Below are 22,407 nucleotides of genomic sequence, written 5' to 3'. Positions count from 1 at the left end.
CCACCCGTTACTCGCACTGCAACAACTACCTCAACTAAGACAAGAATCAGCCTCCTATACATCGGCTCCACCTTGCACAGACTACAATGCATACTCAAAATCAGTAGACATAGATGTCCGCCATAAGATATCCAACATCAAGGAAACAACTGCTCTTTTCACAGCAAATTCACTTGTTTTACTCAACGCTACTGCTCTCACCAGGAAAAGCCTTCAAACTTTTAACTTGACTAAAGTTTCCGTTGAACCTCTAATTATAGTGAAATTAGATTTTTGAACCGATAATTTCAGAACCTTTTCTGTTCCACACCGTCAGCCTACCACAAACATACCTGCAGCTTTTCTTTGGCAATCTTGTTAATGCTATTGCTCTGTTACCACATGGGCATTTAAAGAAGCGTTTGATTGCAGCATGCCAATGATAATCATGGTTTTCACTCACACACGTCTCCAGTGGTTTGAAATATGAATATCTGCACTGTAAGGAAAGTGAGGAAGCTATTAAGTAGTTAATATTTGAATAAACAGTTACAGAAGATATGACAGAATTCACTGCTCTGGAGCAGGGAAACAGTTCAATTTATGATGCGATAACAAACTTTACCATGATAACACTACCAAAGTAAAATACTTAAGAAATATTCTTCATTTGCGCCTATTTATGTAAAGAGTTAATAATTCTGTTTCAATCAATAGTGCAACTTTAAATAGAAAATCATTCTTGGGATGTCGGTGTCAATGTCAAGGCAGGTATTTATTGCCCATCTTTATTTATCCTGAGGTGGTGAGCTGTCTTCTTGAATCTCTGCAGTCTGTGCTGTGATAATAATCAAGAAATAATCCTGTCCTGAAATATCAAGAGTGCCAAGCCTGCTATACTCTCAGCACTACATGAACTGCTATGCCTGTGCTGGGACGAGGGAGCAGTACCTCAGGACATGCGCGATGCCAATATCATCACCCTCTATAAAAACAAAGGTGACTGCGGTGACTGCAACAACTACCGTGGAATCTCCCTGCTCAGCATAGTGGGGAAAGTCTTTGAACGAGTCGCTCTAAACAGGCTCCAGAAGCTGGCCGAGCACGCCTACCCTGAGGCACAGTGTGGCTTTTGTGTAGAGAGATCGACCGTTGACATGCTGTTCTCCCTTCGTCAGATACAGGAGAAATGCCGTGAACAACAGATGCCCCTCTACATTGCTTTCATTGATCTCACCAAAGCCTTTGACCTCGTCAGCAGACGTGGTCTCTTCAGACTACTAGAAAAGATTGGATGTCCACCAAAGCGACTAAGTATCATCACCTCATTCCATGACAATATGAAAGGCACCATCAACATGGTGGCTCCTCATCAGACCCCTTTCCTACCCTGAGTGGCGTGAAACAGGGCTGTGTTCTCACACCCATATTTTGTGGGATTTTCTTCCCCCTGCTGCTTTCACATGCGTTCAAGTCCTCTGAAGAAGGAATTTTCCTCCACACAAGATCAGGGGGCAGGTTGTTCAACCTTGCCCGTCTAAGAGCGAAGTCCAAAGTACGGAAAGTCCTCATCAGGGAACTCCTCTTTGCTGACGATGCTGCTTTAACATCTCACACTGAAGAGTGCCTGCAGAGTCTCATCGACAGGTTTGCAGCTGCCTGCAATGAATTTGGCCTAACCATCAGCCTCAAGAAAACGAACATCATGGGGCAGGACGTCAGAAATGCTCCATCCATCAATATTGGCAACCACGCTCTGGAAGTGGTTCAAGAGTTCACCTACCTAGGCTCAACTATCACCAGTAACCTGTCTCTCGATGCAGAAATCAACAAGCGCATGGGAAAGGCTTCCACTGCTATGTCCAGACTGGCCAAGAGAGTGTGGGAAAATGGCGCACTGACACGGAACACAAAAGTCCGAGTGTATCAAGCCTGTGTCCTCAGTACCTTGCTCTGTGGCAGCGAGGCCTGGACAACGTATGTCAGCCAAGAGCGACGTCTCAATTCATTCCATCTTCACTGCCTCCGGAGAATACTTGGCATCAGGTGGCAGGACCGTATATCCAACACAGAAGTCCTCGAAGCGGCCAACATCCCCAGCTTATACACGTTTGATGCAGTTTCAGCTTCATACAAAAGACACTACTGAGTCAACGGCGCTTGAGTTGGCTTGGCCATGTCAGCCGCACGGAAGATGGCAGGATCCCCAAAGACACATTGTACAGCGAGCTCGCCACTGGTATCAGACCCACCGGCTGTCCATGTCTCCGCTTTAAAGACATCTGCAAACGCGACATGAAGTCCTGTGACATTGATCACAAGTAGTGGGAGTCAGTTGCCAGCGTTCGCCAGAGCTGGCGGGCAGCCATAAAGGTGGGGCTAAAGTGTGGCGAGACGAAGAGACTTCGCAGTTGGCAGGAAAAAAGACAGAGGCGCAAGGAGAGAGCCAACTGTGTAACAGCCCCGACAAACAAATTTTTCTGCAGCACCTGTGGGAGAGTCTGTCACTCTAGAATTGGCCTTTATAGCCACTCCAGGCGCTGCTCCACACACCACTGACCACCTCCAGGCACTTACCCATTGTCTCTCGAGACAAGGAGGCCAAAGGTGAGCTGTCTTCTTGAATCTCTGTAGTCTGTGCTGTGAAGGTGCTCCCAAAGCTGTTGGGTAGGGTGTTCCAGGATTTTTCTTTCTTCAGCTTCATACAAAAGAGCAGCTTGCTAGGCTACTTCAGAGTGCAACTGCATCAAACATGTTGATGTGGGGTTGTGTTAAATATAGGCCAGATGGGGTAAGGCAGGTTTCCTTCCCCAAATGAAACAACTGCATTTTTATGACCATCTGACAGCTCCATGGTCACTTAAACTAATATGATCTTTTAAAATCTGGATGTGATTTGAATATTCTCTGGATTACTACTCCAGTAACATTACTACTCCAGTAACATAACCATTAGAACATTACAGCGCAGTACAGGCCCTTCGGCCCTCGATGTTGCGCCGACCTGTGAAACCATCTGACCTACACTATTCCATTTTCATCCATATGTCTATCCAATGACCACTTAAATGCCCTTAAAGTTGGCGAGTCTACTACTGTTGCAGGCAGGGCGTTCCACACCCCTACTACTCTCTGAGTAAAGAAACTACCTCTAACATCTGTCCTATATCTATCACCCCTCAACTTAAAGCTATGTCCCCTCGTGTTTGCCATCACCATCCGAGGAAAAAGACTCTCACTATCCACCCTATCTAACCCTCTGATTATCTTATATGTCTCTATTAAGTCACCTCTCCTCCTCCTTCTCTCCAACGAAAACAACCTCAAGTCCCTCAGCCTTTCCTCGTAAGACCTTCCCTCCATACCAGGCAACATCCTAGTAAATCTCCTCTGCACCCTTTCCAAAGCTTCCACATCCTTCCTATAATGCGGTGACCAGAACTGCACGCAATACTCCAGGTGCGGTCTCACCAGAGTTCTGTACAGCTGCAGCATGACCTCGTGGCTCCGAAACTCGATCCCCCTACTAATAAAAGCTAACACACCATATGCCTTCTCAACAGCCCTATTAACCTGGGTAGCAACTTTCAGGGATTTATGTACCTGGACACCAAGATCTCTCTGTTCATCTGCACTACCAAGAATCTTCCCATTAGCCCAGTACTCTGCATTCCTGTTACTCCTTCCAAAGTGAATCACCTCACGCTTTTCCGCATTAAACTCCATTTGCCATCTCTCAGCCCAGCTCTGCAGCCTATCTATGTCCCTCTGTAACCGACAACATCCTTCGGCACTATCCACCGACCTTCGTGTCATCCGCAAATTTACTAACCCACCCTTCTACACCCTCTTCCAGGTCATTTATAAAAATGACAAACAGCAGTGGCCCCAAAACAGATCCTTGCGGTACACCACTAGTAACTAAACTCCAGGATGAACATTTGCCATCAACCACCACCCTCTGTCTTCTTTCAGCTAGCCAATTTCTGATCCAAAGCTCTAAATCACCTTCAACCCCATACTTCCGTATTTTCTGCAATAGCCTACCGTGGGGAACCTTATCAAACGCCTTACTGAAATCCATATACACCACATCCACTGCTTTACCCTCATCCACCTGTTTGGTCACCATCTCGAAAAACTCAAGAAGGTTTGTGAGGCACAACCTACCCTTCACAAAACCGTGCTGACTATCTCTAATGAACTTATTTTTTTCAAGATGATTATAAATCCTGTCTCTTATAACCTTTTCCAACATTTCACCCACAACCGAAGTAAGGCTCACAGGTCTATAACTACCAGGGCTGTCTCTACTCCCCTTCTTGAACAAGGGGACAACATTTGCTATCCTCCAGTCTTCCGGCACTATTCCTGTCGACAATGACGACATAAAGATCAAAGACAAAGGCTCTGCAATCTCCTCCCTGGCTTCCCAGAGAATCCTAGGATAAATCCCATCTGGCCCAGGGGACTTATCTATTTTCACACTTTCCAAAATTGATGACACCTCCTCCTTGTGAACCTCAATCCCATCTAGCCTAGTAGTCTGAATCTCAGTATTCTCCTCGACAACATTTTCTTTCTCTACTGTAAATACTGACGAAAAATATTCATTTAACGCTTCCCCTATCTCCTCTGATTCCACACACAACTTCCCACTACTATCCTTGATTGGCCCTAATCTAACTCTAGTCATTCTTTTATTCCTGATTATACCTATAGAAAGCCTTAGGGTTTTCCTTGATCCTATCCGCCAATGACTTCTCGTGTCCTCTCCTTGCTCTTCTTAGCTCTCCCTTTAGATCCTTCCTGGCTAGCTTGTAACTCTCAAGCGCCCTAACTGAGCCTTCACGTCTCATCCTAACATAAGCCTTCTTCTTCCTCTTGACAAGTGCTTCAACTTCTTTAGTAAACCACGGCTCCCTTGCTCGACAACTTCCTCCCTGCCTGACAGGTACATACTTATCAAGGACACGCAGTAGCTGCTCCTTGAATAAGCTCCACATTTCGATTGTGCCCATCCCCTGCAGTTTCCTTCCCCATCCTACGCATCCTAAATCTTGCCTAATCGCATCATAATTTCCTTTCCCCCAGCTATAATTCTTGCCCTGCGGTATATACCTGTCCCTGCCCATCGCTAAGGTAAACCTAACCGAATTGTGATCACTATCACCAAAGTGCTCACCTACATCTAAATCTAACACCTGGCCGGGTTCATTACCCAGTACCAAATCCAATGTGGCATCACCCCTGGTTGGCCTGTGTACATACTGTGTCAGAAAACCCTCCTGCACACATCTAAAGTACTCGAACTATAGTATTTCCAGTCAATATTTGGAAAGTTAAAGTCCCCCATAACAACTACCCTGTTACTCTCGCCCCTGTCGAGAATCATCTTCGCTATCCTTTCCTCTACATCTCTGGAACTATTCGGAGGTCTATAGAAGACTCCCAACAGGGTGACCTCTCCTCTCCTGTTTCTAACCTCGGCCCATACTACCTCAGTAGACGAGTCCTCAAACGTCCTTTCTGCCGCTGTAATACTCTCCTTGATTAACAATGCCACACCCCCCCCCCTTTTACCATCTTCTCTGTTCTTACTGAAACATCTAAATCCCGGAACCTGCAACATCCATTCCTGCCCCTGCTCTACCCATGTCTCCGAAATGGCCACAACATCGAGATCCCAGGTACCAACCCATGCTGCAAGCTCACCCACCTTATTCCGGATGCTCCTGGTGTTGAAGTAGACACACTTTAAACCAAGTTCTTGCTTGCCAGTGCCCTCTTGCGTCCTTGTAACCTTATCCCTGACCTCACTACTCTCAACATCTTGTACACTGGAACTACAATTTAGGTTCCCATTCCCCTGCTGAATTAGTTTAAACCCCCCCGAAGAGCACTAGCAAATCTTCCCCCCAGGTTCAGGTGAAGACCATCCTGTTTGTAGAGGTCCCACCTACCCCAGAAAGAGCCCCAATTATCCAGGAAACCAAAACCCTCCCTCCTACACCATCCCTGCAGCCACGTGTTCAACTCCTCTCTCTCCCTATTCCTCGCTTCGCTATCACGTGGCACGGGCAACAACCCAGAGATAACAACTCTGTTTGTTCTCGCTCTCAGCTTCCACCCCAGCTCCCTGAATTTCTGCCTTAAATCCCCATCTCTCTAACCACTACACTACCATACTCCACTGAACATGCTTGTGTAAAAAAATGTATCTAGTTAATAGACCAGGCATTGGAATGAGCTTTTGAGCTTAACACTGCCAAAGTTCCCTCACATAATACAGATTTCCCAAAACTATGTCCTGGATTTTGCAGTCAGCAGTGAAGCAATGGTGTTCACCAGTGACCTCAAAGAAAGCTGCCCAGAAAGATCGAGCAATTTCTGCGGTGAGGATTTCCCCTTTCCCGCCATCAGCTTGAATTTGGTGCCAAGTCAAGGGGAACTGTAGGCATCCTGCAGCGGTGATGTGATCAATAGATATAAGCAGCCAATCACACTGAAATATTCTTACAGACGACAAACCAGGAAATAAAAATCATTGAATCCTTTCACTTTTAATATTTAAATTTTACAGGAAGTGAAATAAATGATTGGGGGACAAACGTGGTATTTTAGTGTTATAACCAGGTGAGAAAGAGGTCTAGGGTTCCCGCTCAGCTTTCACCTGGTCTTACTGTAACAGGGTTTAATTTTAAACACACTGTGTTTTTAGCTCCCCCTTGGTGAATCCTTGTTCACTGCTTCCAATTATGAGGCAAAGAAACCAGGACAAAACAGGTTTCTTAGGTTTAAAGAAGGTTGAAATTTTATTAAACTAATCTCTAATTTGGTTAACGCCTACGGATACACGACGTGCCCATGCTAGCATGCATATGTGATACACATGTGCAGATAGGGACAGAAAAGAGCAGAAGAAATAAAGTGGAAAGTTTTGAGGCAATATCTGAAGATAAGTTTTTGTTTCGGTTCCTCGAGCTCACTGCAGAGTCCTTGGTTGTAGGTAGGTCTTGCTTTTCGTTGGGGCCCAGTATTCTTCTTAAATCTTGTTCGATGTCGGAGACTTTTCTCTCTTGGGGTTCATGTGTCTTCAATGGATTTGGAGTTCTGAGAGAAAGTGAGGGACAGCCAGACAGACAGGAGAGGTCTTTTCCAGTCCAGAAGCAAACAGACTCTGAGTTCAAACTCTCTGTGGCTAGTTCAAAAAACCCTGGACCAGCCAATTAGTGACCAGCTGGTTGAACCAGTCCTGGCTTTTGTGGGTTGATTGTGTCAGGGAATGGTCCTTTGTCTCCACAAGCACTGTCGGTTAGTATGTAAATGTTTTTTCCAGCCACAGCTGATCTGTTTCACATGTCATTTCCTTGCTCCAGCAACAGTTTAAAATCAATGTTCATATGACAAAATTAATATGCCTCATTCTTGGCAGGTGGCGGCCTTAGTTTAGTTTAGTTTAGAGATACAGCACTGAAAAGGCCCTTCGGCCCACCGAGTCTGTGCCGACCATCAACCACGCATTTATACTAATCCTACACTAATCCCATATTTCTACCACATCCCCACCTGTCCCTATATTTCCCTACCACCTACCTATACTAGGGGCAATTTATCATGGCCAATTTACCTACCAACCTGCAAGTCTTTTGGCTTGTGGGAGGAAACTGGAGCACCCGGAGGAAACCCACGCAGACACAGGGAGAACTTGCAAACTCCACACAGGCAGTACCCAGAATTGAACCCGGGTCGCTGGAGCTGTGAGGCTGCGGTGCTAACCACTGCGCCGCCTGCATGACACCTCCACACCCATCGGAATGAAATGCGATTTTTAAAGACAGCATTTCATTAAAAGGATCTAGAGAGAAAATATAAGATACAGGGGAAAAACATGTGTGTGTGTCTCTCTCTCATTCATTCATAAATCCTCAAACTTATTACAGCCTGTCTTTTCTTGGTGCCAGTGCTGTTTTAACTACCCCCTTTTTGGCATCCTAGTAAACATGTGTTTTTGGGGGGGGGGGGGGGGGGGGGGAAGTTTTTCTTCAGTTTGCCCATTTCCATGACTGCCTAGGGTCTTTGTTCCTGCTGAGGTCTGCAAAGGAGGTGGGGGGGAGGGTTAGATTTAATTAGTCCTAAGTTGGAATTCTTTTTCCTCAGGAGAATCAGTAGTGGGCAGGTCTATCCCTATTATCACAATTTTCTGACTTTAAAAATGTCTAGTTTAATATGAAAAGTCAGACATAAAAAATTGTGAAAAACAAAGGAGGTTGGAATTTCTGATGAACACAGTTGGATGAGGGGAAGTGAGGTTTGTGATCAGAGCCATCTGGAGGAAGACAAAGGATACTTTAAAAAAGACATTGGACCAAGTGTGTTTGCATGAATGTCCCAGAAAACTACTTCCTCATCTTACAGCAATGTCCTCGTAAAGTATTAAGGAATTTCTCTGAACTCTATTAAGCATCATTCACTGCAATAACAAGTGATTAAATTGAACACATGCTATTTTCTATATAAAATATCATATAAAAAAGATTCCATGGTGATTTTAATATTCTTGCACACGCAACACAGAATTTTTCTGCCACCAGTCTTTCTTTAGGTGTTACTTTCTAGAAAAATACTGCAATTTTAACTCCAAAACAAGGTTTTCAGCCAAGAGCAAACTATGCAGATGAAAATGCATTTTAGTTTTTGTAAGCTACCATTAAATGCTGTAGGAAGCAGTATGTGTGTGTTTTTTTTAACATCATGCAAACTTACAACCCACTGAGAATTCTGTGTTCTTCCAATTCCAGCCTCTTGTGCAGCCCAATTTCCTTTGTCTCACCCACTGGGGGGGTGGGGTGGGGGATGGCATGTCTTCAGCTGTTTAGATCCAAAGCTCTGGAATTCCCTCCCCTAAAGCACTCCGCCTCTCTCTCTTCCTTTAAGCTGCTCCTTAACACCTCTCTCTTTGACCAAGGTTTTAGCCACCTGTCTAATTTTGTCTTATGTGGCTCGGTTTCAACTTTTGTTCTGAGATATGGTCAGGTTGGGAACTCCATAATTCAATTAAACAACAACACCAAGATGGAAATGGAACAAGAGAATGAAGGGCAGAATTAACCAAGCCAGATGAGATTGCACAGAGAGATGAAAGAGACAGAAAAAAAAGTTCATGACTTTCTCCGATAACTGCACATGTGTTGGAGACCAGTTTAACCCAATCATTACCTCACTATTTTTGGAATGGTCCAATTACAAAAGAGGTCATGTACCCATCTACCCTCCCAAGCCAGGTCACAGTCTCAGGATCTGACTTCTTATCAGCTCAAAAGACTCTTATCAGCTCAAAAACATTCCAATGCCAAGCCTGACTAAAGCATGAAAAAACTGGTGGCCTTGGTACTCAGCTATTTTGTCTCGGCCCTACCTACATTTGGCCCTCTGAGATTCTACTCAGGTGTTTATCTTTCAGTCCTGATACTGCAGGCCGTCTGTTTTCACACTCTGCTAGATTTTTGCTGAAGTTTCAAAATCATCAGGATCAATAGAACACTTGGTCAATGAAGGCCCAAATCCCAGTTTCCCATCAAGTCACCTCTCAGTCGCTTTCACCCAAGTTTAAAAATAACAGAACAGTATAAACGATCATTGGTCATTTTCAACTTGCACCTTGGCAAGATCTATTCTCCCCATAGAAAACATAATTCATCTCAAAGAAATGGTGAAAGAAATTTGAAGTTATTTAAGAATTAAATGTACAATTAATTTGGTCTGCAAAAGCAGTTTTTCCACTAAGATTGCCTATGACAATCGGAGGTTCTTTTGGAAAAAATGTTTCTTCGATTCTCTTAACTTTCTGCACCCTCTGACAATCATGATTAACCTGATCCTGGTGGGGGGGGGGGGGGGGGTGCTCTGTCTCAACTGATTTGAGTTGGTGGTTTTCAGCTGTACATTAATAACTTGTGAACGGTCCGACCCCAATCTTTATATAACGCATTGGGACTGAGAAATCAAAGTAGCAAGGATCACAACAACAACTTGCATTAAATAGCACCCTGAATGTAGTACAATACCCAAAGGTGCATCACATCAGTGTTATCAGACAAAAACTGACACTGAGCCAAAGAAGGAGACATTAGCATAGGTGACCAAAAGCAGGGCCAAAGAGGTAAGCTTTAAGGAGTATCTTAAAACAGAAGAGAAAGGTGGAGAGGCAGACAGATTTACAAAATTCCAGAGCTTGAGATCTAGACAAGTGAAGGCACAACTGCCAATGGTAGCGCAAAGAAAGTTGGGGCAAAAGAAGTCAGTATTGGAGAACCACAGAGTACTCAGGATTGGAGGAGGTTATAGAGATAGGGAGGGGTGAGATCATGCAGGGATTTGAACACAAGGATGAGAATTTTAAATCTGGTGGGACGAAAACCAATATAAGACAGCGAGCACAGTGGTGATGAGTGATCAGGACTTGGTAGGACTTGTCTGTTCTGCTGAAAGTTTGTTCTCTAAAGTCCAGCAGTAATAAGTAGAGTTCAGTTTAAGAAGAGGTGATGATAATCAATCCAAAGGGAACATTCAAATACCATTTTTTAGATAACCGTTTTAGTCATAATATATTTTCTTCTTTACATATTATTTCACAAATCTTGGGGATCTATGCTGGCGAATGTAAAGGAGACTAGTAAAGTAGACAAATCTACTCGTATTTTTCCTGTTGCAGGGAAGTCAGTTGGTTCTCATTAACCCAAACTATTGCTGCATTATTATAAAACATGCCTGTAATGGAAAGTTACATCAGGTTCTCAAAAGGTCTTGTTTTTCAAGGTTGTAAAACCACAGACTCCCAAATTTATCACATACTGTTGCAACATTTAATTTGTAGCAAAGGAAACAAATGAGTTCTTTGATTTTGAAGTTCAATAGAGATTGGTCACACACACTAGTTCACTGGTTGCAAAAGCTCTCCTTGCATAAATTCACTCACCGTCTTACAGCTCACCACTCTACACTTCAATTCACGGATGTTTTTCATTTTTTCTTCCATTTGCTCTTTCTTCACCAGTGGTTCAAAGTATTGCTCTTGGAGCTCCGCCTCTGCCTGTTGAAACATAAGGCAGCTCTCAATCCTGTTACCAGATCACATTTAATATTTCTGGATAGATTACCATGCTCGGAAGGAGCCATGAGGAAATAAACAATGAAATGGAGAAATTATGAAAATAAAAAGTCAACTGTAAAACTGAAGCACAAGAACATGGACACTTGTCTCACAGACAAAATGGAGTAGTAGTCAGACGACCCCTCCTGGATTGACAATACACACCTCCATCTGTTGAAGATAAAACTCATTAACCTCGTCTGAAACAGCTCTGGGGGAGAACCTATGGAAATTGAAAGGAGCAGAATTGCATATTGATGACTCCTATCTACATGAATAAACTAACAAAAGATTCTGTAGACAGGCTGACTAACAGCCCAAACCAAAATGAATAGCTGTCAAACAGCACTATTATAACAGAATGGACCCCATTCAGACATCAATAGATAGCCATGGTTCCATATCCTGGACCATTGTGTGCAGTCACACCAGGGGAGAGGGCCATGTAACACCTGACAGAGACTCAAATGTGCTGGATTTTTACCTTAAAAGGTAACCCTCTGGAGAGAGTTCGAGAGATCAAGCCAAGGCCATAGAAAGCCAGTCGTCCAGGCAGAGGCTAACAGAGAGATCCAGTTAAACAAAAGAACCCTGCTGAATAAGAACTGAACAACCACTACAGCATAAAAATTACAAATTGACCTTGAGACTCTCCATCTGTGAAGGTAAATCAAATTCACACCACCAACCGTGGGCTGAGTTTTACACAATAGAACTCTACAACACCTCAGCAAGTTCAAGACTGAAAACATCCAGGCCTGCACCTTTAAAAAAGACTTTCCTCCCGAGAAGATTCAACAGTATTCTGTAAACCATGAACTCTTATATCACCTTGGACTCTAATCGCATTCAACCCTTTTTTCTCTATCTATCCTCGTGTATGCATTGTGTGTGAATGCATGAGTGGGTGAAGGTTGCGACCATTTCGGGAATTGTTTAAAAATAGTTATCTTCATTTTGTTTACCTATGAGAAAGCCTGTCATTTGTCTGTTTACTTCACCCTAAAAACACACAATTTTTAACAAAACACGATTGCGGTCAGTTGGGAGGTGAAAAGTGGAAGCCACCCACACCACTTACCCCAACTGTGCATAACAATATACTTCCAAGCAAGATCACTGAGTCTCAAAGCTATAATAGAAACAGACATTATTAACAAATATGTTTAACAAAGTTAGTGCATATAAATGAGCCAATGCAAGGCTGGCTACAATTAATAAAGACCAAGAAATTACATGGAATTTACTCATTTAGACACGCTCTATTGCTTTGATGTTTTAAAATTCAACCTCCCCTTTCACTTACAGAAAGAATGAAATTGCATTTATATAGTGCCTTTCATGGCTACAGCACATCCTTAAATGCTTCACAGGCAGTAAACCTTTGAAGTAAAGAACTGTCACAACACAGGGATACACAGCAGCCATCTTATACGCCAGGTCCCACAAACAGCAATAAGATTAAATGATAAGATAGTCTGTTTTGATGGTTTGGTTGAGGCTAAATGTAAGCCAAGACACCAGAAGAACTCTCCCGCTCTTCTCTGAATAGCGGAAGGGAACCTTTACAGCCACCTCAAAGGGTAGATGCGATGTCAGTTTAATGCCTCATCTGAAAGATGGCACCTCAGTCAGTGCTGCAGTCATGTACAAGTGCCACCTGTAGCTCAGTTGGTAGCACTCTTGCTTCAGAGTCAGACGGTTCTGGGTTGAAGTCCTACTCCAGGATTTGAGCACAAAAATCAACGCTGATACTCCAGCGCAGCACTGAGGGAGTGGTGCACCATCAGAGGTACTGTCTTTTGGATGAGACGTTAAACCAAGGCTCCGTCTTCTCTCTCAAGTGGGCATAAAATATCCTACAGCACTATTTTGAAGGAGGGCAGGGGAGTTATCCCTGGCGTCCTGGCCAATATTTATCCCACAATCAACATTCCAAAACAAAAGATTATCTGGTCATTATCACATTGCTTTTTGTGGGAGCTTGCTGTGCGCAAATTGGCTGGCATGTTTCCTACAACAGTGACTACACCTCAAAAGTACTTCATTGGCTGAAAAGTGCTTTGAGATGTCCTGTGGTCGTGAAAGGCGCTATATAAATACAAGTCATTGAGATGTCAGCCTAGATTAGATGTTCAAGTCTGTGGAGTGGAGCTGGACAGACTTATGATCTTCTTAATCAGAGCACAGCATACTACCATTGAACCTAGGCAGACATATATACAAGATAAGGACTCATGGAGTTGGGGGTAATATATCAGCATGGATGGCAGATTGATTAATGTACAGGAAGCAGAGAGTAGGGATTTTTAGGTTGGCAGGCTGTAACTAGTAGAGTGCTGCAAAGATCAGTGTTAAGGTCTCAGCTATTTATAATCTATATCAATGACTTAGACAAAGAGACTGAGTGTAATGTATCTAAGTTTGCTGATGATACAAAGCCAGGTGGGAATGTAAGCTGTGAAGAGGATACAAAGAGGCTGCAAAGAGATATAGACAGGTTAAGTGAGGGGGTTACAAGGTGGAAGATGGAGTATAATGTGGGGAAGTGTGAGGCTATTCACTTTGTGGTAAGAATAGAAAATCAGAATATTTTTTAAAAGGAATGCAACTTCTAAATGTTGATAAAAGCAAAATACTGTGGATGCTGGAAATCTGAAATAAAAACAAGAAACGCTGGAAATACTCAGCAGGTCTGGCAACATCTGTGGAGAGAAGCAGAGTTAACGTTTCAGGTCAGTGACTCTTCTTCAGAATAAGGCGCGTCATGTATTAGAGTTTGAGTTTAAGTTTAATAAATTTCAAACTTTCTTCTTTAAACCTAAGAAAACTTGTTTGTGCTGGTTTCTTTGCCTTATAATTGGAAAGCCAATTCACCAAGGGGGAGTTAAAAACAGGGTGTGTTTAAAATTAAATCCTGTTACGGTAAGACCAGGTGAAGGCTGAAAGGGAACCCGAGACCTCTTTCTCACCAGGTTGTAACAAAGGCAATGGCATGTTTATCTTTATTGAAAGGGGATTGGAGTACATGGATAAGGATGCCTTGCTACTGTTCTACAGGGCTTTGGTGAGTTCTACAGGGTTTCGTGAGACCACACCTGGAGTACTGTCCACAGTTTCGGTCTCCATATTGAAGGTCTCCATGATTCTGAAGGGGCTTGACAGGGTTGACACTGAAAGGTTGTTTCCCCTCGCTGGGGAACCTAGAACATGAGGGCACATTCTCAGGATAAGGAATCGATCATTTAGGACTGAGATGAGGAGAAATTTCTTTACTGAGCGGGTTGTGAACCTTTGGAATTCTCTACCCCAGAGAGTTGTGCATGCTCCATTGTTGAACATATTTAAGACTGAGATGGTCGGATTTTTAGTCTCCAAGAGAACCAAGGGATCGGGCGTGAAAGCAGAGTTGAGGCAGAAGATCAGCCATAATTGTATTGAATGGTGCAGCAGGCTTGAGGGGCCGTATGGTTTACTCTTGCTCCTATTTCTTATGTTGACACTTCACACAAACGTAAATTGCCAAATTGAGATTGGGTGATAATACAGTACTGTGCAATCTCTGTCCTTCATCTATGGAACAAGGCCATAACTGTCTAATCAGGTTGCAAGCTTTTCTCAGACTCAATCTGGTTCTTAGGTTAATGCCTCAAAAGCATGCTAACCTGGCACCTCACTGTACAGTACAATGCAAGAATGGGCAAAGTGTGTGGATAGAGAAATATGACTTGGGCTTTGAAAGCAATGCAATTATGAAGTTGGGCATAAGGTGAACTAATCTGGAGCCCCGCACAGTCACTGACCTAGGCTACAGCTGAACTAATAGTGCTTTCTTGGTGTGTTGCAAAAATGCAGCAGGGTTTGGTAAAGTCCATAACTCTAAACAATGCATGGCACTTGGGCTTCGAAGATTTTAATAAAACCACACAATAGTTAAATCAACACCAGCAAAGTCACTACTCTCCATTTCATCTAAAAGGAGAAAGTTTTTGTAGCTTCAATTTTTGTTTTTCTAAAATAAAATTTATCAAGATGTTTTCATATTATCATTACTCAACATTTTTAATTTGAGACATAAACTGTTTTTCAAATCCAATGTGTTTATTCTGATAACATCAGAACTGACAAAACATCAATTAAAATTCTCCTCAGAGATATCTAAAAGTTGCTTTTTAAAAAATATTGAAATATCAGTATTAAAATGAAAACTAAACTCTGAACGAACTGCTGGAACCAGTAACCAGACTAATATAAATTCATAAAACTATGTAGATAAAGCTTACCAGGTCAAAGCTCTTTTAGCAGCTGTAAAATATTAATTGACTAAAATTCATACATGAAAATTCCATTCCTACTTAAAATGTAATGAACATTGAAGCCATTTTCTTTAGTCCCCACGGCAAATTCTGTTTCCTAGCCTCCGGTTCAATCCCTCTCCCTAGCAATGAGGTCGAACCAGACTGTTTGCAACCTTGGTGTCATATGTGACTCTGAGATGAGATTCCAATCAGATATCTGTGCCATCATTAAGACTGTCCATTTATACCTCCATAACATTGCCCAACTCTGCCCCGCTCATCTGCTATTGAAACCCTCATCCTTGCCCCCATTACCTCTAGATTTGAGTATTCCAACATACTCCTGACTGGACTCCAATATGCCCTGTAAAATTTAGTTATGTACAGCTCAATTTTTTTCAGGGCGTGATCCCTTTACATTTTTCTGCAAGGCCGCACATGCGTTATTTGTCACAGAACAATGCCTGTGTGGTACCCTTCAGTCTGATGCTTGGCCACACACCTGTGCAGCTTAGCGGGAACATTGCCAGCCTCCTATTTTCAACCCTCCGTAAACCTAAGGTCATTCAAGACTCTGCTGCCTGTGTCCTAACTCACACCAAGTCCCATTAACACATCACCCCTGTGCTCGCTGACCTACAGTGACTCCCGGTTAAACAATGTCTTGATTTTAAAATTCTCATTGTTGTTTTCAAATTCCTCCAGGACCTCATCTCTCCCTTTCTCTAATCTCCTCCAGCCCCACAACCCTCTGAGAAATTTGAATTCCTTCCATTCTGGTCTCTTGTGCATCCTGATTTTAATCATTTCGTCATTGGCTGCTGTACCTTCAGCTGCAAAGGACCTAAGCTCTGGAATTTGACCAAGTTTTTGGTCACCTGTCCTAATATCTCCTTATGTGGCTTGTGCCAAATTTTGTTTGACAGTTCTCCTGTGAAGTGCCTTGGGATTACATTAAAGGCGCTGTTTAAATATAAGCTGCCATTGTTGCTGTACTTCAGTTACTAAGGGAACAGAAATTCCTTCAACTCCCTAAGCTGTTGGAAACTTTTAAATCTATTCACTCTAGTTTTCTGTCATAAAGTCAGCAAGATTTTATTTTTTTAAGGTGTTAAGCTAAATATCACATTATTATAAAGTGATGCTGCAGTTTATAAATATTTTTGGATAGAAATAAGCATGACAGTGATTACAACTGAACTTTTCTTGATCCTTCACAAAATTGTCTACAACTACACATATTACAAGTAATAGCTTACAAAATACGTCATCTACCTTTCCTCCCTTGTTCTCATACTATTGCTCTCTTCTTATGGACTGATTTGAACTTTTGGTTTGTGAGATAGAAGCACCACAATGTTGACTGACAAACAGTAGGTGTGCACACTAGCAAAGGAGACGGGGAAAATAAATTTGCTCTATGCGCACATTTTATAGCCTGCAAAAAGTCTGTGTTAGGTTGTGTTTATGTGCCAGACTATAAACGTCTTGGAGCAAAAGCAAATATGATTAAGTTCCCAGTCTCTGTTGAATGGAACACAGACTGCCATTATATGATTAGTCAGTGCAGTTTCAACAGGAAAAACATGGCCTGAACGTAAACCACAACTGGCCTTATTCCATACTGTACAGTGCTGTAGTTAGACAGAAGACAGAGACTGACTGGTTGTACCTCTTGCACTGCGCCAATATGTCTCGATTTTGCATTCAGTATTTTCTGAAACTCTTCTGAGTCCAGGTACTCCAGCTGTGCACGGTGCTTCTTTAAAGTTGGTTCATCATTTCCTTCATCTGTAGAAACAGAATTTAAAATGATTAGACTAAAGGCTTGAGTGCTAAGAATCTTCATGGCAAATGTGCAAGAAGTTGAATAATTTTCCACTTTAAAAAAGCAGTATTATTTGTTCACCAGATTGATCAAGGATTACTTTATATGACCAATATATACTGAACTAGTCTGCCAATTAAATCCCCAAAGGTTTGGAATGGTTTCTGTGATGCAAGGCTGCCAACGTCAATGGATCGAGGCGTGAACAATGCTCAATTTCTTTTCAAATAGCTTTCTCCCTCATTCCCAATGATTATATAATTCACTGGCACTGCTTGCCACTACACATTCAGGCTTGGGCTAACACGTGGCAAGTAACATACGCGCCACAAAAGTGCCAGGCAAAGATCACCACCAACAAGTGAGAATCTAGCCATCTCCCTTTGACATTCAACTGCATTACCATCACTGAATCCCGCACCAGCGACATCCTGGAGATTACCATTCACTAGAAACTTAACTTAAGCAGCCATATAAATACTGTGGCTACAAGACCAGGCCAGAGACTGGGAATTCCAGAAAGTAACTCACCTCCTGGCTCCCTAAAGCCTGTCCATCTACAAGGCACAAGTCAGGAGTGTGATGGAATAATCTCCACTTGCCTGGATGAGTGCAGCTCCAACAACACTCAAGAAGCTCAACACCATCCAAGACAAAGCAGCCTGCTTGATTGGCACCCCATCCAGCACCTTAAACATTCATTTCCCCCCTCCACCGGCGCAGTAACATCAATGTGTACCATCTCCAAGATGCACTGCAGCAACTCACCAAGGCTCCTTCGACAGCACCTTCCAAACTCATGACCTCAACCACCTAGAAGTGCAAGGGCAGCAGATGCATGGGAACCCCACCACCTGCAAATTCCCCTCCAAGTCACACACCATCCTTACTTGGAACTTTATTGCCTTTCCTTCAAAATCCTGGAAATCCCTCTCCAACAGCACTGTGGGTATACCTATACGACATGGACTGTAGTGGTTCAAGATGGCTGCTCATCACCACTTTCTCAAGGGCAATAAATGCTGGCCTTGGGAGCAACGCTGACATATAAAAAATCCTCATAGTTAGGAATGCTTTGATTGGCTGCAAAGAAGTGCACAATGCCAGTTCACCAGTTCTTTAGTGGGACAGTGGGAGTGTGTGGTACAATAGATGGCTTTACTATCTGATATCTCAGACCATCAGTCCTTAAAATCTTCACACTCCGCTCTAACCACCTCTCTGCTCACCTCTACTCTGATGGCTGATTAATTGAGGCAAGAATATATACAGTTGATCAGCACTATCTATAATCATATGATTTGGAGGCCAATTAAATAATGCACTATGACAAACTTCCAACAGTACAGGTGTACAGTAGGGTGAAGAGATGGAATTTGAAAGCACAATGCTGCAATAAAAATAGCCCAACAAAGAGGATCTGATTTATTTCTGTGAAAAACAGGAAATCCAATTGCTATGGATACATTAAAAAACATAATTTCCACCACATGTTGGGAAGATGTTTCCCTTTTCAATTTGGAAGCTACATTAGATTCACTCAGAGTATGAGGAGGACACCAGTAAGAAGATTCAGATAAAAAGGGTGGATGTCAACAAACTACAGTTGGGCAAGCCCTGAAAACATAAATGTACACCAACTTAGAGATGCAAAATTAACTTCAGTATGAAGGTAAATGTTTATTTATTTTAGCACTGCTTTCACCAATACAGCATATGTTAGAGTGCTCAGCTCTTGCTTGGAGCAGAACTATTCTGTGATCTTCCAGTCGCAGCTACCTACAAGATGATGAATGCATAAATGGGTGGGCAAATAGCGAGTCCAAGCAAGGATAGTACTTCACCCATCTGTGAATATCATACCACTGGCCTCTTTAGGAAAAATAGAAGAGGACAGGAATTGTGATTAGTTGCTTTTATAAACACTTCTCCATTGCTGCACTTAGTATTGCATTAGCTTTTAGACAATAAATACACTCTGATCATTTCTACAATTAGCAGGATGCCTGAAGCCATGGAGCAAGGACTATTGTGGAGACCCTGCGACACTTGAATTTTAAAAACACATTGACCTGGTGGCAGAGATGGGAGATGGGAAAGCTCGATGACCCACTAGTTAGAGGGAACCCTTAAGTAATATTTACTTCAGTGGTTTGTTCCTTCAGTAAGAGTAGAGTGGTGTTGATGTGGCTCCGTACTTGAGGTTAGCAGTGTTATACATGCGGCATGCCACTATGGGTTCTCGCAAAACTGAAGTGGTATGGACATGGCCAAAAAAAACTAGAAGAGCCTCATTTATTTTCATTTTCTCTCTACCCCCAAAACACTGAATGAATTGAAAACAAATCAGTATTTCTTACTTCTATTATGTCCTTTCATGTTTTAATATTTACCACATTCCAACACATTTTTGGAGTACACAATGTACCCTGATATTTACATACAGATGCATATTGTATAAGAATATAAATTTGTTTTTCAGATTTATTTTGTTGATGTGTTGTTCAAAGCCAGAAGCAATGTCTGTAAGTTTGTTTCAATTAACATATAAGATAGTAACTAGATCTTTGGTATTTATTCAAATCACTAAATAAATACACAAGATTACCTAGTTTACACAATCTTTCTCAGCCTTTGAATGTAAAGCATTCTTCATATGTAGTAACAGAGTACTAATTTGCAATGCGTAGAATCACAAGGGTACCATTAATAGGTTTATGATGTTGCACAATGAGGCAGATAATTATAATGATGCAATAGGAACAATCCACAGTTTTTGTTTCTATAACTGTAAGGGCGGCACAGTGGTTAGCACTGCAGCCTCACAGCTCCAGCGACCCGGGTTCAATTCTGGGTACTGCCTGTGTGGAGTTTGCAAGTTCTCCCTGTGTCTGCGTGGGTTTCCTCCGGGTGCTCCGGTTTCCTCCCACGTGCCAAAGACTTGCTGGCTAATAGGTTAATTGGCCATTATAAATTGCCCCTAGTATAGGTAGGTGGTAGGGAAATATAGGGACAGATGGGGATGTGGTAGGAATATGGAATTAGTGTAAAATTAGTATAAATGGGTGGTTGATGGTCGGCACAGACTCGGTGGGCCGAAGGGCCTGTTTCAGTGCTGTAACTCTAAACTAAACTAAACTATATCCACACAAGATCTACAGCACGGGCTGAGATGGCTCTCAGATGGAGTTAATAACTTTTTAAAGAAAGTCTCTGACCAATAATAACCTTGTAACAAGTATTTGTTATTTTCTAAAATTCTTTGCCTGACAAGTATGTGGCTGATCAAACTTCTGATTTGACTAACAAAGCTTTGAACTACTGGCAGGGACAAGGATTCAGCAGGTTGCAGTCAATACAATAATGGTTAGGGAAAGTAATTTGACAAGGATTGTAAGGCAGCTCTTGCAGAATTGCTTATAACGGCAGGAGTTGTGAGGATACTTTTTCTTGGAATCCTAAGTTAGTGGCACTTTAATTTACTTGAGTGTCAGTGTTTGCTCTCTTTCAGTCTGTTTAATACACAAGGAAGCTTCCAGCTGATAAACTGCTTGTCTAATAACAGTTCATTGGTCCTTGATTACCAGAGAGATATGTAATATAAACTGACTAGACTACATTTATAAAGCACAGATGCTTTATCTAGTCAGGCCCAGTAACTCTTGTAAGCTGTTCCATCAAAAACACCCTGACAATTTCAAGAATGTTTTCTTCTAAAAAAAAAAGCTGGTTTAAAATAAACATTTAAAAGTTATAAAGTTAGAATGAAAATCTTGAATGTTGGAAAAGCATCAAGAGCCTATAAAAAAGAACTTTGTTACATTTTTCATTTTGAACTGGTGACTGTTTCAAAAGGAAATCAAAAAGTAGCTCATAGCAGGATAATGTCCAACAGACCCTGGATGTCCCTCAGCTGCAACTCACCATTTGGGGAAGAAAGATTTTTCTCTATACGCTCCAGCATCTTCACAGGCATCTCGCTCTTGTCGGGAAGTTTCCTCTTCATACTGTTGGGGTCCTGCTTTGCCAGAATTGCACCTTTTTTACGTAGTTTAATAATGGCTGCCATCTGGAAAAATTCACAGATCAGAATCCAGTGATATTTCTTTTTTATTATAGTAATTATAATGTAATTGAAAATTCAAAACAAGATTTGTAGCCAACTGTTTCCATTGGCAGATCGCGAAGCAGGTGACACAGATGTAAGATAGTTGAGGAAAGAACAGGGGATGGGGATCAATTTTTTTCCTCTTTTTTAAAAAGCGGTGCTTTATAGTGATTTGGAATGCACTGCATGAAAGGGTGGTGGAAGCAGACTCAATGGTACCTTTCAAACAGGAGTTAAATATATATTTGAAAAGAAAACATTTGTAGGACTATGGAAAAAGAGTGTAACTAATTGGATAGCTCTTAGAAAGCACAAACATGATGGGCCCAATGACCCTCTTCTATGCTATACGATTCTAGCTAATTTCAAGGTGGGGCCAACGGATAAGAGCTATTATTCTGCTTGCTCAAGTAGCTAATGACTCGCAATCGATCACAAGCTCACTAGCTTAAATTAAGATACTGGCCTTCAAATTTCACTCCTCCTTTCTTGAAGGCATCAATTTGCCTTGGGTATGATTTCATGCTCAAGTGCCATTCCTTCAGGTGTCAGCAGTCTTAGCGGAAGTAGGAGATCATCACAGTTAACCCAAATCCCATTCACCCTGTTGTACACACTGTGTCCAGAAAAAGTATTTGGCCAATTACACCTGGCCGAAATCAGCTAATTTAAATTAAACAGACCAGGGATTAAACTGGGGCCCATCCTGCTCTGTCTCAGTTTCAAAATAACAAATACTTTATCTGGGGAACCGCCAACGTTCAGACATTTTATTCTGACTAATATTTAACAAAAGTTACACAAATTAGTTTGCGAGATAAAACATTTTTGGACAGGAATAGAAAGGGGGAAAGAGAGAAAAAAAGACATTGGCTGGGATTTTATCCAGGTGACAGCAGTCTCGGCCACCAGCTAAAGCACCGTCGAGAACCCCGTGTCACCTCCTCTGGGGAAGGCCCACTGCAATACGTGCCAATTAGGCACAAGTGGACAGCGGTGGGTTTTCCCTGGGATTAAGGACCCCAGCAATGGATGTCATGCC

General features: G+C 42.2%; 1 protein-coding gene across 3 annotated transcripts in view; it reads right to left on the bottom strand.

Annotated features, from left to right (window-relative positions):
* The window catches only part of mcm10 (minichromosome maintenance 10 replication initiation factor), a 60,990-nt gene that overhangs the window by 5,753 nt on the left and 32,830 nt on the right, over positions 1–22,407 (bottom strand). For 2 of the 3 annotated variants that reach the window (XM_068059555.1, XM_068059556.1), the window contains exons 15-18: positions 21,182–21,326; positions 17,102–17,220; positions 10,958–11,071; positions 333–478 (exon numbers count right to left, since the gene is read on the bottom strand). In XM_068059555.1, the coding sequence (XP_067915656.1) occupies positions 333–478; positions 10,958–11,071; positions 17,102–17,220; positions 21,182–21,326 (524 nt within the window). Of the gene's footprint in view, positions 1–332; positions 479–10,957; positions 11,072–17,101; positions 17,221–21,181; positions 21,327–22,407 lie in introns of those variants that run through there. The other variant, XM_068059557.1, reaches the window with a different exon arrangement.

This window comes from Heterodontus francisci, chromosome 27, assembly GCF_036365525.1.
Source record: "Heterodontus francisci isolate sHetFra1 chromosome 27, sHetFra1.hap1, whole genome shotgun sequence".
NCBI lineage: Eukaryota > Metazoa > Chordata > Chondrichthyes > Heterodontiformes > Heterodontidae > Heterodontus > Heterodontus francisci.
The sequence above is the reverse complement of the archived record's forward strand: the minus strand, read 5'-3'. Positions and strand labels throughout refer to the sequence as shown.